Source organism: Geotrypetes seraphini, chromosome 16 (assembly GCF_902459505.1).
Source record: "Geotrypetes seraphini chromosome 16, aGeoSer1.1, whole genome shotgun sequence".
NCBI lineage: Eukaryota > Metazoa > Chordata > Amphibia > Gymnophiona > Dermophiidae > Geotrypetes > Geotrypetes seraphini.
In genome coordinates this window covers 24,467,468-24,489,694 of record NC_047099.1, presented here as the reverse complement: position 1 = coordinate 24,489,694, position 22,227 = coordinate 24,467,468, and the positions used below count along the sequence as shown (strand labels likewise).

The 22,227-nt window shown below is 41.5% G+C and overlaps 1 protein-coding gene across 1 annotated transcript in view; it reads left to right on the top strand.

Moving 5' to 3' along the window:
• DNAH2 (dynein axonemal heavy chain 2) overlaps positions 1–22,227 on the top strand; it is a 511,463-nt gene that overhangs the window by 358,737 nt on the left and 130,499 nt on the right. Inside the window, 3 exon segments of the mRNA XM_033923769.1 lie at positions 4,415–4,556; positions 12,377–12,546; positions 20,252–20,368. Of these exon segments, the coding sequence (XP_033779660.1) occupies positions 4,415–4,556; positions 12,377–12,546; positions 20,252–20,368 (429 nt within the window).

Below are 22,227 nucleotides of genomic sequence, written 5' to 3'. Positions count from 1 at the left end.
ACACTACAGGGATTCAAAGAAGGTTTGGATAAATTCCTGAAGGAAAAGGGGATTGAGGGATACAGATAGAAGTAAGGATAGGTTTTTTAGGGCAGGGAACACTTGACAGGTCATGGACTGATCTGATCCCGGTGGAGGCAACTTCTTATGTTCTTATGTTCTGCAGTTCTGCTCCCGGTGCTTCAGCTGTGAACATAGAACAGAAATATTGGTTAAGTAATTCAGTCTCTACATATTCCTCCCCTTCACCTTTTCAGTCTCATAATACCACTTTTGCACTTCCTCCTATCACTAACATATCTTTTAAAAAAATGTCTTGTCCCCCCCCTTTTTTTTTTTTAATAAATCTTTATTTATTTTTACCTCTTACAACAAGTGTATCAATAAATTGACAATTGAAATTTAAATACATCACTTGAACATCTGTCATATTTAACAATAATACATAAAATTTAATCCCTTCCCTCCCATCCCAACCATAACATATGCAATCAAATATATCCTATAAAATATTCATTTTTACTTATCCAATCATTTAATAAAATTCAGAATTCCCCCCCCCTCCCATCCCTTCACTTACATTTTACTTATAATGGAAAATGGTATCTATTCATTACAATATTTTGTCAATGGCCCCCATATCTCTTTAAATTTTTTATAATTCCCTTTTTGTATGGCTATTGTTCTCGCCATCTTATAGGTGTGGCACAATGAGTTCCACCAAAAACTGTAATTAAGCCTGCTCCAATTTTTCCAATTATGTGTGATATGTTGTATGACGACTCCTATCATAATCAATAAAAGCTTATTATTATTTGATGAAATTTGGCTCTTTGCTCTCATTGACATATCAAATAGAATCGTGTCATATGACAAAACCCACTGGATTCTCTAATAGACAATTTATTTGGGTCCAGATTGATTTCCAAAAGGTCAAGATAAGGGGACAATAGTATAACAAATGATCTAGTGTCCCTGCTTCGAGATTGCAATGCCAGCATCTATTATCTTGTCCCCCCCATTTTATCATTTCGGCTATTTCTTCTTCCATTTGCTTCTTAGCTTTCCTGACTATTTTAATAGTTTCTCTTAACTTTTCCAGATATTTTTGCCTGTCTTCCTTTTTCTGCAATCTTTTGTAGTTTATGAAAGCTAACCTCTTCCCCCCCCCCTCCTTCATGACATTTGGAGCATTGAGATTAAGTATCAAATTACTGCGTCTCAATGGCCACAAATTTGGGCTTGGAGGATGAAATGTACAGTGTATGCGTCTATGACACAAACTTGTTTTTTTCTGTTACATAGAGCATTTTGGACCCCAGTTTGTTTACAGAAGTTAGATAGCTCTAAGTCTAATAGATGCTGGCACTGTCATCTTGAAGCTGGGACATTAGATCATTTGGTATTTTATTGTCCATTGATACAGGTTTTTTTGGAATTCAATTTGGGGTCAAATAAATAGCTTGTTGGAAAATCCGGTGGCATTATCATATGATACGGTACCATTTGGTACATCAATGAAAGTTAGGAGCCAAATATCTTCTAACAATAATAAGCTATTACTCATTATGACAGGGGTTGCCATATAGCATATCATGAGAAATTGGAAAAATTGAGATTGTCTGAATTATAGCTTTTGGTGGAACTCCTTTTTTTTTTTTTATTCTTTATTCATTTTCGTATGTTACAACAAGTGTAGCAAATAAACTCATTTAAAACTTAAAGATACACACTTGATTAACTCTCATATAAGCATCAAATTTAACATAAAAATCTTAAAACAGAAAAAAAAACATTTCATTACAAATTAAAATTCTATAATATTCCCTCCCCTTATTTTGATAGTTGCATACAATATAACAATTAAATATTATATGATGTCTAAAATTATAGTAAGGACTATATAATGATATGTTGTATTTACAGTAAGTTAAGGAAATATCAAGTGTATACTTAATGCAATAGTATGAATTTTTATGATACACTTGTTGTTATATGAAAAATGAAATAAAAAAAATTCTATAATATTTTAAATATTATGAAAGAAATCTAACATTTATATCATTCTTATTGAATCTAATAATCCCTCCCCCTCCCTATTCAATAAATCATAAAATCATCCTTACTGTGAAATTATTAAAATACTCATGTATTATATAATAACAACAAGTAAAACCCACCCTATTACCCCCTAATCAAATACCTTAACATGGGAAAAATTAATCATTTTGGTGGAACTCCTTATGTCACATATTTAAAATGGAAAGGGTAATTGCCATGTAGCAAGGAAATTTTAAGAAATTTCAGGATATTTGGGAGCCATTAACAAAATACTGCAATGAATGAATACCATTTTTTCCCTTAAAAATGCACGTCCAAGGTGGGGGAGGGGGGTGGGGGGGTATTTTGGTTTTCTTAGGAGTGCTAATTGAATATAGGGGAGAGAGGGATATGGAATCTGAATTAAATTTTGATAGGCTATTAAGTGATGTATTTAAGTATGAAATGATGTTACACTTATTGTAAGTTTTAAAAATCAATAAAGAATTTTTTTAAAAAAAAGAAAGCTAACCTCTTTTTCCTTACTATCTCAGCTACTACTTTTGAGAATCAAAGTGATCTTCTTTTCTCTTTATTTTACTTACTTTCCTTACAAAATGGTTTGTTGCCTTACAATAGCTCCTTTCAGTTTTGTCCGCTGCTTTCCTACTTCTTCCAGATGTTCCCATCCAGATAACAACTCCTTGATGTAATCCCTCACCTGAACAAAGTTAGTTCTTTTAAAGTCTAGAATCTTTTCTGTGTTTCTGTCCCGTCCTATGTCCAGCTTCTTCCTTCTCTCTTCCCTTGCTCCTGTACTCCCCACCCCTCACCCTCCCTCCTACTTTGTGGTCCAGTATCTTTCCTCCACCCCTCCATTGATCCATATGTCTTTCCCCCTCTATCTCTCTCTTTCCTCTGATTCCCCCTATACCCCCAGTCCATCCATTTCTTTCCCTCTTACCCCTCCACAGGTCTAATATAGTATATCTTGCCCTCCTTTGCTTCAGGTCTCTCTGCCTTTCTTGCTTTTCTCCCCCTCCCCCCACCCCCAAGTCCATCATCCCTCCTCCTCCCCTCCCTCTTGCTCCGGATCTCTCTCTTCATTCTGCTTCCATCCCTCCAAGTCCATCATCTCTCCCTTACCCCTTCCTCCCCCTCTGTGTATCCAGTACTCCTCCAGCACTAGGGTTACCATACTTCAGGCCACAAAGCCCCAGACACGTGGCCCCACCCAGTTTTGCCTCTGGCCCTGCCCCATTCTACCCCAAGCCCCATCCAGTTCCACCTTTGACTGCCCCAGCCCCTCCCAGTTCAGCCTCCAGCCTCATCTCCATAAACCTCCTCTCTTCTTCACTGACAAGCTCGGCCACGTCTGGAGGGCCTGGAGCATGTGCGGATGTGTTTGATAATATCTGTGCATGACTAGAGGCCCTCCAGAGGCAGCTGGAGCTCATCAAGACTTTCCAAAACTTGGACAAACTGCTGGGTTTTGGAAAGTCCGTCCGGTCAACTGGACAGTCCTCTAAAAAAAGGACATGTCCAGGTTTTTCCGGATATCTGGTAACCCTATCCAGCATCACTACCCCTACTGGTCCTCCAGATGCATGGTAGTTGTCGGCAGAGGCAGCTCTGAACACAGGCTGCCTGTGAGATGGACCTGCCAGGGCCTTCCCTGCAATGCATCCTGCCCACAGGCATCATAGAGTTGGGACATGGTGCAGGGAAAGCCTTGACAGAGCCATCTCACAGGCAGCCTGTGTTTCGAGCTGCCTCTGCCGATGACCACTACACATCTGGAGGACCAGTTAGGGGGGAGGCTGGAGAGGTGCCAGGGCAGAGGAAGAGAAAGGAAGGAAAGGATGACAGATTTGTAGAGGAGAGGGAGGGTCCAGCTCCAGGCAACTCCTACAGTTGGGCAGCCCTGGACATTATGCTGGGTCTGCTCAGTGGGGCTATGCCCCTGGTTACAGTCTGCCCTTGATGGAGACTGGTATTAAGTAAAGGGTGGCCTCTTTGGGTTTTTGACAATAAAGGTAACTTTTTGAGACCAGTTGTTTGTGACCTACGTCTTTTGTACTGCTGTTCTAATTGTGAATCACATTAGCCTCTCCTATTCATTTCACAAATAGACCACTTATAGGTTTTGAAAGTTACATATTGATCTACTCGCAGAACAGAAAAACTGTCTAAAAATGTATTTGTGCTTTAATTTGAACTTTCTCATGGAAAACCAGATTCTGCTATATATGCTCTCAAGGGTAGAATCATTTTGTAGTCTTTGACCATGTCTTCATCCTGATCTCAAAAATTCTCATGCTTTGGAAATGTTCTGAAAGGGGATTAAATATCTTGGTTTCTTATCCTCCTGCAGGCATTGGAGTCCCTGAACAAGAAGGACATGACAGAGATTAAGTCTTATGGCCGCCCACCTATCCTGGTGGAGACAGTAATGCAAGCTGTCATGATCCTGAGAGGGAATGAGCCTACATGGGCAGAGGCCAAGAGACAGCTGGGTGAGAGGACAGGGAGTGAAAATGGCTGAATCCAGCTAGGTAGCCTTTCCTGGCACATTGAGCTGGTTCTAATTTTGTTTTCCTTGCATCTGTGGGACTTGTAGTTATTGATTTTTGACAAGAAACAGAATTGCAAAACTCTTCAGTGCAGTGGAGAAGCACACCTTTCTCCGGAGACAAGCAGAGGAGATGCAGGCACACTTGTTGGTGAAGTCCTCAGACTGATCCTGAGTGTCAATGCTCTCCCCTAGCAATAGTAAGCTTTTGGCTGCCTTCAGTAGTTCCTCTCCTTCTTACTCAGGACAAACAGGATAAACAAGCCAGAAGAGTTTTCTAGAGTAGTGTGCTGTACATGTGTTTGGATTGCCTATACTCATAGCATCATTTTTATTTTTTTTATTTTTTTTTTTTAATCTTTATTCCTTTTTATTTCTTTCAACAAGTGTACAGTATTATTACAATTAATTTACATAACACACTTGGCATTCTTAAACAATATTATTATACATGTTTTTATTCCCTCCCCCACCTCCCACCCTTTTCCATATCAATAAAATATTCCTTACAAATTTATATATAATTATATATCCCTTTTTGATAATACAATTAATCTGACATGAAATCTGTCCCTCCCCCCATCCTTCTTCCTCAAACACTTTAAACATTTTATTATACCCAGTAATGCACAACAATAAATATCCCATCCTATTACATATATCTCCTTATTTTTCATAACAACATATTTCCAATATTTTTCCCTCCCTATCCCTCCCATCCCATCCCATTTCTATATATTATCCCCTAAGGAAAAAGAATAAACTTTACTCGTTATAATATTCAATTAATGGCCTCCACACCTCTTGAAATCTTTTAAAATACCCCTTCTGTATCGCAAGAAATCTTTCCATCTTATACATATGACAAACTGAGTTCCACCAAAAATTACAATTCAATCTAGAACAGTCTTTCCAATTAGTTGTTATCTGTTGAATTCCCACTCCCGTAAGAATCAACAATAATTTATTGTTTGCTGTAGATATTTGGCATTTGGCCCTCATACACATTCCAAAAATCACTGTGTCGTAGGATAAAGCCACATGACTCTCCATCAACATATTAACTTGATCCCATATTGATATCCAAAATGCCTGAATACATGGACAATAAAATAAAAGATGGTCTAGCGTTCCAACTTCAATTTTACAATGCCAGCATCTATTAGACTTAGAGCAATCTAATTTTTGTAATCTAGTAGGGGTCCAGAATGCTCTATGCAACAAAAAGAACCATGTTTGCCTAATAGATGCTGACATCGTACCTTTAATTCTCCAAGACCAAATACGTGGCCATTGAGATGCATTAATCTGATGCTTAATCTCAATGCTCCAAATATCTCTTAATCCATTTTTAGGCTTCTTATTCAAATAATTAGATATAATTTTATACCACTTTGCGGCCTGGTGACCCAGAAAATCTGCCTGGAAACATAAGAATTCTAAGCTGTAATGATCATTTAAAGATTTCCATTCAGGGAACCCCACCTGAATAGCCTGCTTCAATTGCAACCACTTATAACTTTGTTTTTTATTCAGACCATATTTATGTTGCAATTGTGAAAATTCAAGCATCTTACCATTATCAATTACTTCCGTTAATGATCTTATACCTGCTTTAATCCAATCTTTCCAGACAACCTTAAACCCGCCTATTTGTATCTTGGAGTTTACCCAAATAGTCTGTTGTTTCGATTTTAAAATAGAATCAGTAGTTAATTTGTCTACAAACCTTAATGTTTTCCAAGTATCCATTAATACTCTATTGTCCTTACGTATTCTAGGCACTTTTATACCAAGCAAAAGATCAAGCCTAAGTGGAAAGATAAGTGATCTCTCCACCCTTAACCATTCTGGTAATTGTTCCAAAAGCTCTGGGAGGACCCAATACATACCTTGGCGCATGATATAGGCCTGATGATACCTATAAAAATTGGGAAAATTTACCCCTCCCTCCTCAATAGCATCATTTTCCATAGAGCCCACCAGAGCCTTTCAGAAGTGAGATTTTCCATCTCTGCAAAATTCTTTACTTTGTAATGGTTTAAAATAGGCTTTTTTTTGTCTTTGTTGCTGTACTTCTTTTTTTGCTGAGAAATCCTTAAGTTAAGATTTTCAGTGGTTTTAAAACTTTCTTTAGTTTTTGGGAGGCCACAACCTGCACTGCTATTGGTGCATCGAGTGGTATTTTCTACTGATGTCTTAGAAATAGAAAACTCCCAGCAGCTTCAAGAAGTGCAGGTGGTATAGCAAGACAGTTTGTCACCAGCACCAATGAACTGAGTCCGAACATGATATCTCAAGTTGTGCCATCTAGATCCTTAGTCTTCACTTCCAGTCTTCAAGGGCCACCAACAGGTCATAAGAACATAAGAGTTGCCAGACTGGGACAGACTGAAGATCCATCAAACCCAATATCCTGTTTTCAACAGTGGCCAGCCCAGGTCATAAAAAGAAAAACAGATTTTATGCTGCTTAGACCTGGAATCCTAAACATCCCAAGTCCATATTAATAATGGCTTATAGACTTCTCTTTTAGGAAATTAAACCATTTTGAAACTCTGCTAAGCTAACTGCTTTCACCACATTCTCCTACAATGACTTCCAGAGTTTAATTACACATTGAGTGAAGAAATATTTTCTCCAGTTTATTTTAAATCTACTACTTACTAGCTTCACTGCATGCCCCCTAGTCCTAGTGTTTTGGGATTTGATATATTTATTTATTTATTTATTTTGTTTTGCATCCCATTCTTCCTATAAAGCTCAGAACAGGTTACAGATTGACATAAATAATATACAATTAACAGGTTGCAATTTGCCATAGATACAGTACAAGTATACTGCTTTTTCTTTGTAGTTTACATAAAGTGGTTTACATGGGGCAATGAAGTGTTAAGTGACTTGCAGTGGTGTACCAAGGGGGGGCGGGGGGCAGCTGCCCCGGGAGCAGCCTTAGGGGGGTGCACAGCCGGCCCAGTCCCCATCGCGCTCCCTCCCTCCTTACTGCTGCCCTCCTTACTGTTGCCGCCGAGTTGAATCAGCTCCCTTTCTCCCTCCCTGCCCCTTATCTTTGTGGCGCTTTCATACCCCCCCCAACAGGCCTGGTCCGACAAACCTCTCTGCCCTGTGGCCGGCGATGTCTAAACTGCCTTCTTACGGCAGCCGGAGCATTGTAATTGCATATAGCTGCCGTAAAGGTCATCTCTGACGACTACAATGCTCCGGCTGCCTTAAGAAGGAAGTTTAGACATTGCCGGCCACAGGACAGGGAGGTTTGTCAGACCGGGCCTGTTAGGGGGAGGTGAAAGCGCCACTAAGGTAAGGGGGGGGTGAAAGCGCCACAAAGGTAAGGGGCAGGGAGAGAGAAAGGGAGGAAAGGTGGGGTGGAGAGGAAAAGACGCTGAAGGAAATGGGTAAAACAGAGAGGGGAGAAGGATGCTGAAAGCACATGGGGAAGACAGGGAGAAGGACGCTGAAAGCACATGGGGAAGACAGAGTGGGGAGAAGGACGCTGAAAGGACACGGGCAAGACAGAGGGGGGAGAAGGACGCTGAAAGGACATGGGGAAGACGGAGGGGGAGAAGGATGCTGAAAGGACATGGGGAAGTCAGAGGGGGGAGAAGGACGCTGAAAGCACATGGGGAAGACAGAGGGGGAGAAGGACGCTGAAAGCACATGGGGAAGACAGAGGGGGGAGAAGGACGCTGAAAGCACATGGGGAAGACAGAGGGGGAGAAGGACGCTGAAAGCACATGGGGAAGACAGAGGGGGGAGAAGGACGCTGAAAGCACATGGGGAAGACTGAGGGGGGAAAGGACGCTGAAAGCACATGGGGAAGACTGGGGGGGAGAAGGACGATGAAAGCACATGGGGAAGACAGAGGGGGAGAAGGATGCTGAAGGGAAATAGGGAAGAGAGAGTGGGGAGAAGACGCTGAAGGGAAATGGGGAATAGAGAGTGGGGAGAAGATGCTGGAAGGGAAGAAGACACAGATGCCAGACTATGGGGGGAGAGGAGGGAAGAAGATGGGTGCCAGACCAATTTGGAAGGGGGGGAGAAAGGGAGAGGCACAGTAACAGAGCAAATGGAAGACGCAGAGAGAAGAGAGACAGTGGATGGAAGGAATTGAATGAGAAGATGAGGAAAGCAAAAACCAGACAACAAAGGTAGAAAAAAAATTCTATTTCTTTTTCTTTTTTTGCTTCAGGATAAAGTAGTATATTAGTTGTGTTGATAAAAATTTATAAACAAAGCCCTGCCAGTTGAGCATCTCTTTCTCCAGTTCAGCAGCCAGAACTTTGATTTATAAGGAAGGAATAAGCTAAATATTGCAGTACTGAGGCTTGTATGGATGCTGCAGGGACGGTGACGGGGCGGTGAAGGGAATGGTGGTGACGGAGCAGAAGGGGACAGTGCAGTGATGGGGACAGATTTTTTCCCCGTGTCATTCTCTAGTGCTCACGTCAAAAGCTTCCCTCTGACTCAGCTTCCTGTTTCCGCTTTTGACTGAGCACCGCGTTGCCGATCAAAGTTCCTTTGATGCCAGGGGTAGAAGGAGGCCTGTTGCAGATCTTAAGTGTCATCGTGGGGGGGGCTTTGCCAATCTTGTTGCCAAAATCGGAAAGGTGAGGAAGGAAGAAAGATGGGGCAGATGAGAAAGGGGAGAGAGAAGAGGGCAGATGATGGAAGTGGGGAGAAGGGGCAGATGATGGAAGGGAAGAGAAGGGGGAGGGAGAAGGGGCAGATGATGGAAGTGGGGAGAGAGAAGAGGGCAGATGATGGAAGTGGGGGGAAAGAGAGAGAAGGGGCAGATGATGGAAGTGGAGAGAAGGGGGAGATAGAAGAGGGCAGATGATGGAAGTGGGGAGAGAGAAGAGGGCATATGATGGAAGTGTGGAGAAGGGAGAGCAAATGCTGAATGGAAGTGGAGAAAGAGAACACATACTGGATGGAAGGAGGGATAAAGAAAAAAGACTTGCTGGATGGGGGAAGAAGATAGAGTTAGTGAGATAGTGGCAGGGTGAAGGAAAGGGATGGCATGCTGTGGGTAGACATAGTGAAAAGAGTGAAACTGAGGACTGCATAGTAAGAAAGAATTTAATTTAGACGGAGGCAGAAAATAAAGAAGGAAGACCAGAGAAGGGAAGAGAGAGAGGAGAAAGAGAGATGCCAGAGAATGGGGAAGGAGACAGAGATATCAGATCTGGGCGGAGGAAATGAGAAGAGAGAGATGCTTAAAACCACAGGGGGGAGGGAAAGAGAGATGAAAGTCCCCTAGAGAGGGTGCAGAGGCGAGCAACAAAGCTAGTGAAAGGTATGGAGAACCTGGACTACGAGGAACGACTTAGGAGACTGGGGTTGTTCTCCCTTGAGAAGAGGAGACTGCGAGGGGATCTGATCGAGACTTTCAAAATACTGAAAGGATTCGACAAAATGGAGCAGGGAAAGCAGTTATTTGCAATGTCCAGTGTGACACGGACAAGAGGACATAGACTGAAGCTGAGGTGGGACAGGTCCAGGACGAATATCAGGAAGTTCTGTTTCACGCAGCGAGTGGTGGACACCTGGAATGTTCTCCCAGAGGAAGTAATTGCAGAATCCACCGTTCTAGGATTTAAGGATAAACTAGATGCACATCTCCTTAAGAGTGGTATAGAGTGATACGGGTAAGAGTAAATTAGATGCACATCTCCCTTGAGAAGCATACAGTGATATGGGGACTAAAACTATGCCAGGATACACCTGGCGGGGCCTCCGCATGTGCGGATCACCAGACTTGATGAACCCAGGGTCTGATCCGGAGATGGCAATTCTTATGTTCTTATGTGTGACTGCAGTATTCTGTTAGCATGATATTTCTGTGTAGCATTCTATAATAATTTGGCTTGTTCAGTTTTCTTGATAGTAGAGGGAATATATGTGAAGGGGAGGGGAGACAGGGGTTTTGTTGATCCTTGCTCTGTATATTTATATTTATAAAATGATAATTGTACAGAATATTGTTTCTTTTTATACTTTAATAAAATATGTTCAATATAAAATCATAACTGAGACTTGTGCGGATGGGATCAGATGGTTTGCGGGGACTGAGCTTGCAGAGACAGGACGGAAATGTGTTTTTTTAATTTCAGTCTTAGTAGTTTGCCGGTCCACAAAATAATTATTTTATTTCTGCTGGTCCACGGGTATAAAAAGGTTGAAAAACACTGCTCTAGAGCAGAGTCGGCAGCTGTGCTGAGGTGCTGGATGGTCCCCCGATGACTCGTCTGCCGGCTTTGCTCCAGAAGAAGTAAGTTATGTCGGAGGGGGTGGACCCGGCAGACGCAGTCATCACGGGTCCTTGCCGCAACTCCCTGCGTCTGCCAGGTCAACCCCCTCCAACGTAACTTACTTCTTCTGGAGCAAAGCCTGGAGTCATCATGGGACCTTCCAGCACGTGGCTGCCGACTCTGCTCCAGAGCTAGTATGTCGGAGTGGGGTGAACCGGCAGCTACAGTCATCGCGAGAAAGGAGCAGGATTGCTGGAATGAAAGAGTCGATGGCACCTAAAGAAGAAAGAGGACATATCCTGCTGTCCAAGATAATTTGATTTTTGCTTTCTTCTCATGAGGAATAGGTGTCTTGATATATCCTAAAATAGATGACTGTATATACTGTAGACTGTCCCATGTTTTATTTTTAGGATTTATAATTTTTATTCATTTTCAAATTTTACATAAAGTGTACAAAATATTGAAATACAATTAATGAATACACAATATCACTTTTATATCTAATACATATTATTCTAAATATATTTTTATCCCCTCTCCCTCCCCCCACCCTTCTAGTACTTTCCAATCATATATTACATATTGTATATCATATTATATCATATTGTGTAAAAGTTGTTTTCATTACCCTCCCCTTCATGTGTGTCACAAAGAAGATATTGAAAAGAAAAAAAGAAGAAGAGAAATCCTACTAATTATTCATTACAATATTTTATCAATGGCCCCCATATTTTTATAAATTTAGTATATGTCCCTCTTTGTATTGCTATTACTCTTTCCATTTTGAATATATGACATATTGTATTCCACCAAAATGTATAATTTAGATTACTATAATTCTTCCAATTGTTGGTTATATGCTGAATGGCAACCCCTGTCATGATTAATAAAAGCTTGTTATTTTCTGGTGAAATTTGACTTTTTTTTCTCATCATCATTCCAAATAACACTGTATCATATGATATTGCTATATGATTTTCCATCAATTTATTAATTTGTGGCCAAATTGCATTCCAAAAACTTTTAATGTAGGGACAATGATACAGTAAATGATCCAACGTCCCAGGTTCCAGACTACAGTGCCAGCATTTATTAGACCTGGAATTATCTAATTTTTGCAAACGTGTAGGGGTCCAAAAAGCTCTATGTAATAAAAAGAACCAAGTTTGTCTCATAGATGCTGACACTGTACATCTCATTCTCCAAGACCAAATTAGTGGCCATTGAGATGCAGTAATTTTATGCTTAATCTCAATGCTCCAAATGTCTCTTAGACCATTTTTTGGTTTTTTATTCAAATATCCAGATATTTATACCACAATGCGGCTTGATGCCCTAGGAAGTCTGCTTGAAAACATAAGAACTTTAAACTATATTGATTATTCAATGTTTTCCATTCAGGGAACCCAACCTGAATGGCCTGCTTCAATTGCAACCATTTAAAACCCATGTTTTATTTTTAAATGATTGCTTTTCTTTTCTTTTTCCTCAGGGGAATCAAACTTCATTAAACAGCTCATAAACTTTGATAAAGACAACATCTCTGACCGTGTGCTGAAGAAAATTGGCCAGTACTGTGCACAGCCCGACTTCCAGCCCGATATCATTGGGCGGGTGTCTCTCGCTGCCAAATCTCTCTGCATGTGGGTTCGAGCCATGGAGGTGAGTTGGGGCAGGTCTCAGCATTCATTCTCAATGGCAGATGAGTTTGTTCTTGTTAAATCAGGAAGCTAAATCAGGGACAGAGTAACAAATGGCTCCAAGATCATCTGAATCCATCAAGCTATAAAAGCAAGTCATGGGGATGTATTATGACCAAAAATTGGCCCAGGTATGAGGAACCAGCCCTTGGCCTCTCTTCCTCCTCCCTCCCCATCCAACATTAATGCTGTAACCTGGGCTGCTCCATGATCTGACTACTAACATTGCAAACCCCTGACTCAATTGATGTGAGAAAATTGAGAATAGTTCAAAACACGGCCGTCCGCTTAATATTCGGACTAAAGAAAAGTGATCACGTTACTCCCTTCTACAGACTGTTGCACTGGTTACCAGCTCTATTCAAATTCTATTCAAATTCTTCTGCTTTTGCTACAAAATAACCTGGGAAATGGCCCCCAACTACCTTCTACCTCACTTCGAATTCTACTCTCCCACCAGATTTACCAGAAACCGCAACCTCTTTGCATACCCGAATATCGCAGGCTGCAGATACCGAACCTTCCTAGACAGAACATTCAAGTTTCAAGCTGGTAGACAGCAAACTTGGCTAGGCTACTTCATTGATGTCGCTAGGTTGACCTACAGCGTCTTCCGGAAAGAATTAAAGACCACTTTATTTAAGAAATTCATGTCCTAGCCAGACTTCTCTCCCCATGACCAAAGCTTCCACACCTCACCACGAACTTTTTCTTCCTCATTATAGGTACCCTATATTCTCTGTATGCTACAATGTCCTCCTCACAATTGTACCCAGCTACTCTCTGGGGTTCGAGCATTTTCAATGTAATATGTAAAAAGTTAAGTCTTATACTATAATCCAATGTATATTTTTCTTCTAACCAACTTGCACCTTGTAATCACTGACCGCTCAGTGACATCTTATCTATTTTTACACTGTAATTCGCTGACTGTACAGCTTTTTTTCATTGTGAACAGCCTAGAAGTCGCAAGATTGTGGCAGTATAGAAAAAATAAAGTTATTATTATTATTATTAAACAAAGTCTAACAGGAGTAGGCCCCTTTCAAGTCTGCCCTTGTAAAGACACAGGAACTATTCCTACATTTATGTCCTGCAAACCTGTGAGGATAGACTCAGAAAGGATAGTATTGATTGTTTACATCATAGGCCCACTAGGGGATACCCAATCCCCCGATTGGAGAGTCTGCCCCTTGTGAGTCAAGGCAGGTCTTGCAGTTTACTTATGGTGACATTCTAGATCTTGCTAAATTTATCCGTGGATAGGGTTACCAGATTTTCTGGAATGAAAATCCAGACCCATTGCCCTGCCCCCAGGCCTGCCCCATTCCACCTGAGTCACACCCTGTTCTGCCCCCAGCCCTGCCCACTCAACCTGTTTGTTTGTCGAGAGGGCATCTGCGCATACACTGATGTGAAATGATGACATCATATGCATGCACACATGTGCATGACATCACCGTGTTGTATGTGCAGATGCCATACTGACATTGCTGCTAGCTGGAAGCTTTTCAAAACCCAAACAAAGTGCCGGGTTTTGAAAAGCTGTCCAGACCCCTGGACATGTCCTCGAAAAGGAGGACTTGTCCAGGGAAATCCAGGCATCTGGTAGCCCTATCCATGGACAATCCAATCAGCCACACATGGGTGTCATCATCCTTGATAGCATTAGTTTGGTTTCCTTCCCATGCAACCATTACTCCTCCCCTCAATTTGTTTCATTGCTGTAACAGGAGGTGGAAGGGATTATATGGCTGATTTATCCTCCTTTCCCTGGAGAACACCTGTTACAGATCAGCAACCCCACTTTTTCCATGGACAAGTCAGATGTGATCAGCCATGCTTCCGTAAATCTATAAGTTTATAAATTGTCACCTTCCTCTGCCATTTTTGTTACATCAGTTATCCCAGGACAAGCAGAAAGCATATTCTCACTGATGGGAGCCCCGGCGCAGACACTTGAAAAGTGAATTGCAACTTCAAGTTTTAGAAAGTTTGCAATCAGTCCGCACCGCACATGTGCAAGTGCCTTCCTGCCCGATGTAGGCACGCGGTCCTTCAATTTCTTAGTTTCTGTGGAGTTAAGAAGACGCGTTCAACGGCTGTTGAAATTTTTTTCGCCTTCCTGCTCTCACGTTTCTGACTTTTTCAGTCAAGCTTCGTGTTTCTTTGTCTGGTTAAAAAAAAAAATCTTACTTTTTTTCCATTTCGCGGGACCTGTTGTACCACCTTGGCCTCCAACTTCGATTTTGCTGAGGAGGTCTTTCCGTCGATGTCACGCCCGCAGACAGGATTTTTTTTTTTTTTATAATTCTTTATTCATTTTTTCATCTTTCAACAAGTGTACAATACACATATCAACAATTAACAAATCACTTGAAAATCTTATCAGCATTGTCTTTATATAAATAATAATCCCTCCTCCCCCCTTCCCTCCCTCCCTGATATTAATTTCCAAATAACTCTCCAATACCCTCCCACCCCCCTTCTACTATAAAATGGTGTATCGCAGACAGGATTTAAAAAGTGCAGTCACTGTGCTTGGCCCATATCTGTGACTGACCCACATCGCTGGTGTCTCCAGTGTTTGGATCCAGAGCACCGCCCGGAAACCTGTACTCGGTGTTGTTCTCTTCAGAAGATGACTTTGAAAAACTACCTTCTTCAACTGGAGGGGGAGCCAATGTCACTACCGACACCAGCAGCACCAACCAAGACGACACCACGTATATCGACACCGGAGGAAACATCTCCGGTGTTGCAACTTTCTGTGGGTAAGCTGGCTAAAAAGCCTTCGCCTACCCCATCTGGGATTCAGGGCAATGTGGCATTGAGTTGAGTCATGATGACCTCGAAAAAGTCCCGTAAGTGCCCGGTCCCAATTTTGGTAAGTGCCTCGGCATTGGCATCCTCATCGCCTGGCCGGAGTGTGGCATCAGTGGTACCGGCTAAAAAGCAAACAGTGCCAGTGCTCTCCCTAAAGTAAAAGATTGACAATTTGCTTTGGGAGGAATTGGGTGAGCATTTTCAGATGTTGATGCCAACTCAAATTATGGTCACGTCAACACCGACTGTCCAAGCTAGGTCAACACCGGCTCTCCAGGTGACAGTTCAGTCTAAGCAGATAGCGACGCTGACCAAACCTCACATTGATGCTCCACCGGTGCGGGGACCATTGACATGGGAGTCAACTGATCTCACTCCATGGTACCAGTCGTCTTCGACTCAAACATCTAGAGAGGCGACACCGGTACGGTCCCGGAAGGCCTGTCATAAGATGAAGCATATTGAGCCTTCAACACCGAGTCTTCGGCACTGTCCTCATTCCATTCAGGACTCAGACTTATTGGGATACTCGGAGCAAGAACCACTCTAAGGACCTTTCCATTCCATTTGAGGTGGACTTCAAGTATACTTTTTGGAGGCTCTAGACCAGTGGTCTCAAACTCAAACCTTATGCGGGGCCATATTTTGGATTTGTAGGTACTTGGAGGGCCCCAGAAAAAATAGTTAATGTCTTATTACAGAAATGACAATTTTGCATGAGGTAAAAACTCTTTATAGTATATAAACCTTTCCTTTTGGCTAAGGGCTCCTTTTACGAAGGTGCGCTAGAGTTTTTTAATGCACGCACCGGATTAGCACGCGCTATAGTGCACGCTAGCTGAAAAACTACCGCCTGCTCAAGAGGAGGCGGTAGCGGCTAGCGTGTGCGGCATTTTAGCGTGCGCTATTCTGTGCGTTAAGGCCCTAACGTGCCTTCGTAAAAGGAGCCCTAAGTCTCAATAATAATATTGTAATTTCTAGCTAAAGAGACATATAATCAAGAAACGGTTTTATTTTACTTTTGTGATTATGATAAACATACCGAGGGCCTCAAAATAGTACCTGGCGGGCCGCATGTGGCCCCCGGGCCGCGAGTTTGAGACCACTGTTCTAGACTATGACCAACCACCAAAAGAACTACTAAAGCTTCCTCTTCATGATATTTTGCGTGAGACTTTCTTCAAAAATATGGAAACTCCGCTTTCTGTTCCTGTGGCTCCTAGAAAGCTTGACTCATTATATAGAGTGGTTCCTATTAGCTTCTTCATGAGCCTCTTCTGGTAGAATCAACCTTGAAGAAGTCTGCAGGGGCTAGTGTCTATGCTTCTGTACCACCGGGCAGAGAAGGTAAAGCAATGGACAAGTTCAGTAAACACCTTTACCAAAATGCAATGTTGGCGAACTGAGCTGGAAACTATCATTTCCATTTTTCATTCTACCTTAAACATCTGGTTAAGCAGTTTTCAGTTTATCAAAAATATATTCCTTCAGGTAAAACAAGCTTTTCAAAATCTTATGACTACAGTTTTGCAATTAAGGAAATATATGGTTCGTTCTACCTATGACACGTTCAAGCTTACCTCGCAGGCGGCAGCCATGTCAGTGGCTATGAGACGCCTTGCCTGGCTCCATGTCTCTGAGCTTGATGTCAACCATCAAGATCATTTGGCTAACGCTCCGTGTCTTGGGGATGAACCTTTTGGACCATCCATGGACACTGCTACTCAAAAATTGTCTGCCCATGAGACCAGGTGGGACACTTTGATCAAACCAAAGAAAAAGCTTCCACCTCCTACAGCTTTCCAGCCTGCTTCATCATATCAACGCAGATATACTGCTAAACCTGCTCCTCCTATTCCTCCTCAACCTAGGAAGCAAAAGCAGCAACCACGTCAACAACCTAAACAACAGGCTGCTCAACGAAAACCTACACAGCCTTTTTGACATGTTCCTCAAGGGCATAGCCAACGTTCCCATTCTCAAATCCCTACCTCAGCCAATCGGAGGACAGCTTCAATATTACATCAACCGGTGGGAGCTCATCACTACAGATCTCTGGGTTCTATTTATTTATAGCATTTATATATACCACTTATAATCTAAGTGGTGTACATTCAGGTACTCAAGCATTTTTCCCTATCTGTCCTGGCAGGCTCACACTCTATCTAATGTACCTGGGGCAATGAGGGATTAAGTGACTTGCCCAGGGTCACAAGGAGCAATGTGGGATTTGAACTCACAACCTCAGGGTGCTGAGGCTGTGGCTCTAACCATTGCACCAGTCAGGGGTATGTTCTCCACTTTCATACCATACCTCCGGATCACGTGAGTGACTCCCAAATGGAGAGTGCAAATGTCTATGGTAGTTGTATTCACTCCCATCTCTCAAGGGCTGCAAACAGGTCGGGCTTTCAGGATTTCCTAATGAATATGCATGAGATAGATTTGCATATAAAAAAGGTGGTATCCATGCAAATCTGTCTCAGTCATATCACTTGTTTGCAGCCCTTGAGAACTGATTTGTGGTACCTTTTCTGTAACTGCGACTCAGGATGCATAACTGTGGTAGATTGAAGCAAAGCAAACAGGTTTTTTAAATTCTTTATTCGTTTTCATAACTTCAGTTGTGCAGACAAAATGATGCATTTACATAAAATATTAACATTACAGCACAATAAACTTAATATAATAAAAGACAAGACTTATTTTTCCCCACCCATTTTCAATTGATCGACATCTCCATAAAAAAAACTATATATAGCAAACAGGCTACAGATGATGATCTGCATCGACAAACGGGAAATACAGACACACATATGGGTGACATCAGCTGGACATCTTCAATTGTTGGTGCTCTTTGAAAAAGTTCCGCTGAGCACATGCAAGGATTCCCGCAATGAACCCAGTTCCCCTTCTCCTCTCCTTCAGTCAGTTTTCTATTCCTAGAATAAACAGTTTACTCTCCAACTCCTTACAAGAACAAAAAAATTAAAATAAACTCAGGTAGCAAAGGGGAAAATAAATACTGATGTCATCAATGGGGCTCTTCTCCTTTAGGCCAGTTCAGGCATGCATGGAAACCCCTATGCCAGTGAGGTCAATTAACCTTATTTGCACTCAACAGCTCTCCCTTACTCCCATCATCAGGGCACTGCAGTACCAAAAACATAAAACCAGAAACTATAGACTTGGTTCTAGAAAGCCGTCATCCACCCACAGCTCAACCTCACCCTTCCTGGGTCAACCAAAGGGCAGCTCTTGTGCCAACAGACCAGTGAGAGTGCCTCGGGCCTCCCCTCAAGTCATAGCCACGGCTTTTGGACATCCTGACTTGATTGGCTCTCTAATGACAGGAATTCCTGTGCATACCTGAACTGGTTTAAATTGAAAGCTGGCTAGGGTAGCGATGTGGCATTTTTGCTCTGTTAATGAAACACAATGGCCCATCTAGTCTGCCCATCTGCAGTAATCATTATCTCTTTCTCTCTCCGAGAGATCCCGCGTGCCTATCTCAGGCCCTTTTGAATTCAGACACAGACTCTGTCTCCACCACCTCTTCTGGGAGACTGCTGCGTGCATCTACCACCCTTTCTGTAAAAAAGTATTTCCTCAGATTACTCCAGAGCCAGTCACCTCTTAACTTCATCCTATGCCCTCTCATTGCAGAGTTTCCTTTCAAATGAAAGAGACTCAACTCATGCACATTTACATTACGTAGGTATTTAAACGTGTCTATCATATCTCCCCTCTCCCACCTTTCCTCCAAAGTATACAGATTAAGATCTTTAAGTCTGTCCCCATATGCCTTATGATGAAGTCCACATACCATTTTAGTAGCCTTCCTCTGGACCGACTCCATCCTTTTTATATCTTTTTGAAGGTGCGGCCTCCAGAATTGTACACAATATTCTAAATGAGGTCTCACAAGGGCATCAAAACCTCCTTTTTCCTACTGGCCATACCTTTCCCTATGCAACCTAGCAACCTTCTATCTTTCGCCATCACCTTTTCAACCTGTTTGGCTACCTTAAGATCATCACATACAATCACACCCAAGTCCTGCTCTTCTGTCGTGCACATAAGTTCTTTACCCCCTAAACTGTTCCATTCCCTTGGGTTTTTGCAGCCCAAATGCATGACCTTGCATTTATTAGCATTACATTTTAGCTGCCAAATTTCAGACCATTGTTCAAGCTTCGCCAGGTCTTTTTTCATGCTATTCACACCATCCGGCACATCTACTCTATTGCAGATTTTGGTATTATCCGTAAAGAGGCAAATCTTACCCGACAACCCTTCAGCAATATCGTTTATAAAAATGTTAAAAAGAACAGGCCCACCACTGGTAACATCTCTTTCCTCAGGCCCACCACTGGTAACATCTCTTTCATCTCCATTGATCGCCTCCCACTCAACCATTTCTTGATCCAGCCCATCACTTTGGGACCCAGCCTGAGGGCACTCAGTTTGTTTATTAGACGTTTGTGTAGATCACTGTCAAAGACTTTCCTAAAATCTAAATAAACCACATCTAGATGTCATCAACTACTGTAGTGTAGCTGCATTCTCCTGCTGTCTACGGAGAACATCCATTACAGGTAAGCAACTTTGTTTTAGGCTTGGCCTTTACTCTCAACTGAGAAATGGTAGGTTTATTACATCTGTAACCTTTTCATAACTGAGCACAGTATAACTACGCACACGCTTCCTGGTGGACACAAGTTACATCACATTCACCAGTGGTAGTCTTCTGTTAGTGAAGAGCACTTTTCCATTAGTGAGGAGGAGCTGGTTCTCACTGTGCCTCCATTCACACCTTACATTATGTTTTTCATTTGCAGCTATATGGTCGGCTCTTCAGAGTAGTGGAACCTAAGAGGATCCGGATGAATGCTGCCATGTCTCAGCTGGCTGAGAAACAGGCATCTCTGGCAGAGGCCCAGGCCAAACTGCAAGAGGTCAGTGAAGGACTCAGCTTGAGCTGCTGACTTGGAGAATTGTTGGAATAATATGTCAGATTTTAACTTTCATTATCTGCAGCATTTTATAAAGTAACACCAGAAGGCATGGTTCAGACTTTGGCCTAAATATGGCTCACTTTGTATAACCCTAAATTATTTAGTTTGCACTGGCTGTGTCAAACTTGAATATTTACAGGTCTGCCTCCAGACATTTAATTTTAGGATGAGAGATTAATGGGACTGCTTAATAAAATACAAGGACGGGTATCCAGAAGCTTTGAATTTTTAGATGCCTTAATATGCAATCTGAGCCAACTTGTGATATATTTCATGCCTAGAAAAGTCCCAGATGTACACTTCACTGATGGAGTAATTTAAAATAATGATCTGATAGGAATGATATCACACAGAAACTGAAGTTACTTACCTGTTATATGTGTTAAATGTCACTTACACTCTTCCCCCCAGACAACTGTAAATGCTCCAGCATAGATTAATGTAATACTTACTATGTCCTACCCCCTATGCCCACCTTGCTACCTGTACTTAGGAATCCCTATCCATAACTTTAACTGTAATCGCAGGCTGTTTACTTACTTGGGTTTTTCGTACTAACTTACCGTAATTGTATCTGACGCTGAACTTGGCTTGCTCCTAGGCTGTTTGTATTTGTACCCTCACCGCTTATGTACGGTCTTTAGTTAATTTTTGTTAACCGCATCAAACGTCATGGTGTATCGCGGTATACAAATAAAATGCATTAATACTTTCAGGTAAACATGTTAATGCAAGCATTATGTTTATATTTATTGAAAGCTTCTATATCGCTACTAATGACTGGGTGAGTCAATTCAGAGCGGTTTACGTGAGCTTCTGTAATAGTGTTACAACACATTATTGTATACATTAGCGTTCTTACACTATTATGTATGTATATTATGTTTACACACATCCTGAATAATTCTAGCAAATAATGTATGATGTTCAAGATGGTAGTTAACCCTTCTAATTCAGTTTACTATATTTACATTATCCTAAATAGGTTAACCATTTCAACTAAGTACTGTGTATTTACATGCAATCTAAAATGGCTCCAATTACAGTACGATTTTTGCCTTATTTACTCTCATCCTAGATAATTCTAGTTATACTCTTCCTAATTTATTATACTTCTGTTTCCTCATCATATCTTAAACATTTCTATAAATAACTATTATGTGCATACATGTCATGCCCTCCTATCGTGTTCCTGAAAAAAATGGTGGAATTGGAAATAGGCTTAGTATGCAGGAAGGTCCCATTTTAAGACACGCTTGTTTGAGGAAGAAGGATGGGGGGAGGGACAGATTTCATGTCAGATTAATTGTATTATCAAAAAGGGATGTATAATTATATATAAATTTGGAAGGAATATTTTATTGATATGGAAAAGGGTGGGAGGGGGGAATAAAAACATGTATAATAATATTGTTTAAGAATGCCAAGTGTGTTATGTAAATTAATTGTAATAATACTGTACACTTGTTGAAAGAAATAAAAAGGAATAAAGATTTAAAAAAAAAAAAAAAAGACACGCTAAACTTATTTCCTAATGCAGGTTAGTTAAGGAGCTCCTTAGTTTGTTTTGAGGTTATTTACCTGTAGTAGGTGTTCTACATGGACAGCAGATAAATCGGCAACTCATAGCTGATGTCACTGTGACTACTCTGGTTTGGATCTGTTCTCCTCAAACTTAGAAAAGCCTAGCAGACTTTCTGGGCATAAGTTTCAAGTTTTATTAAAATTTGATGAAACGCTAATCATAATTCTAAGCGTTTAACAATTAAAAAGGGTCACAACATATTTGTTAAAGAAAG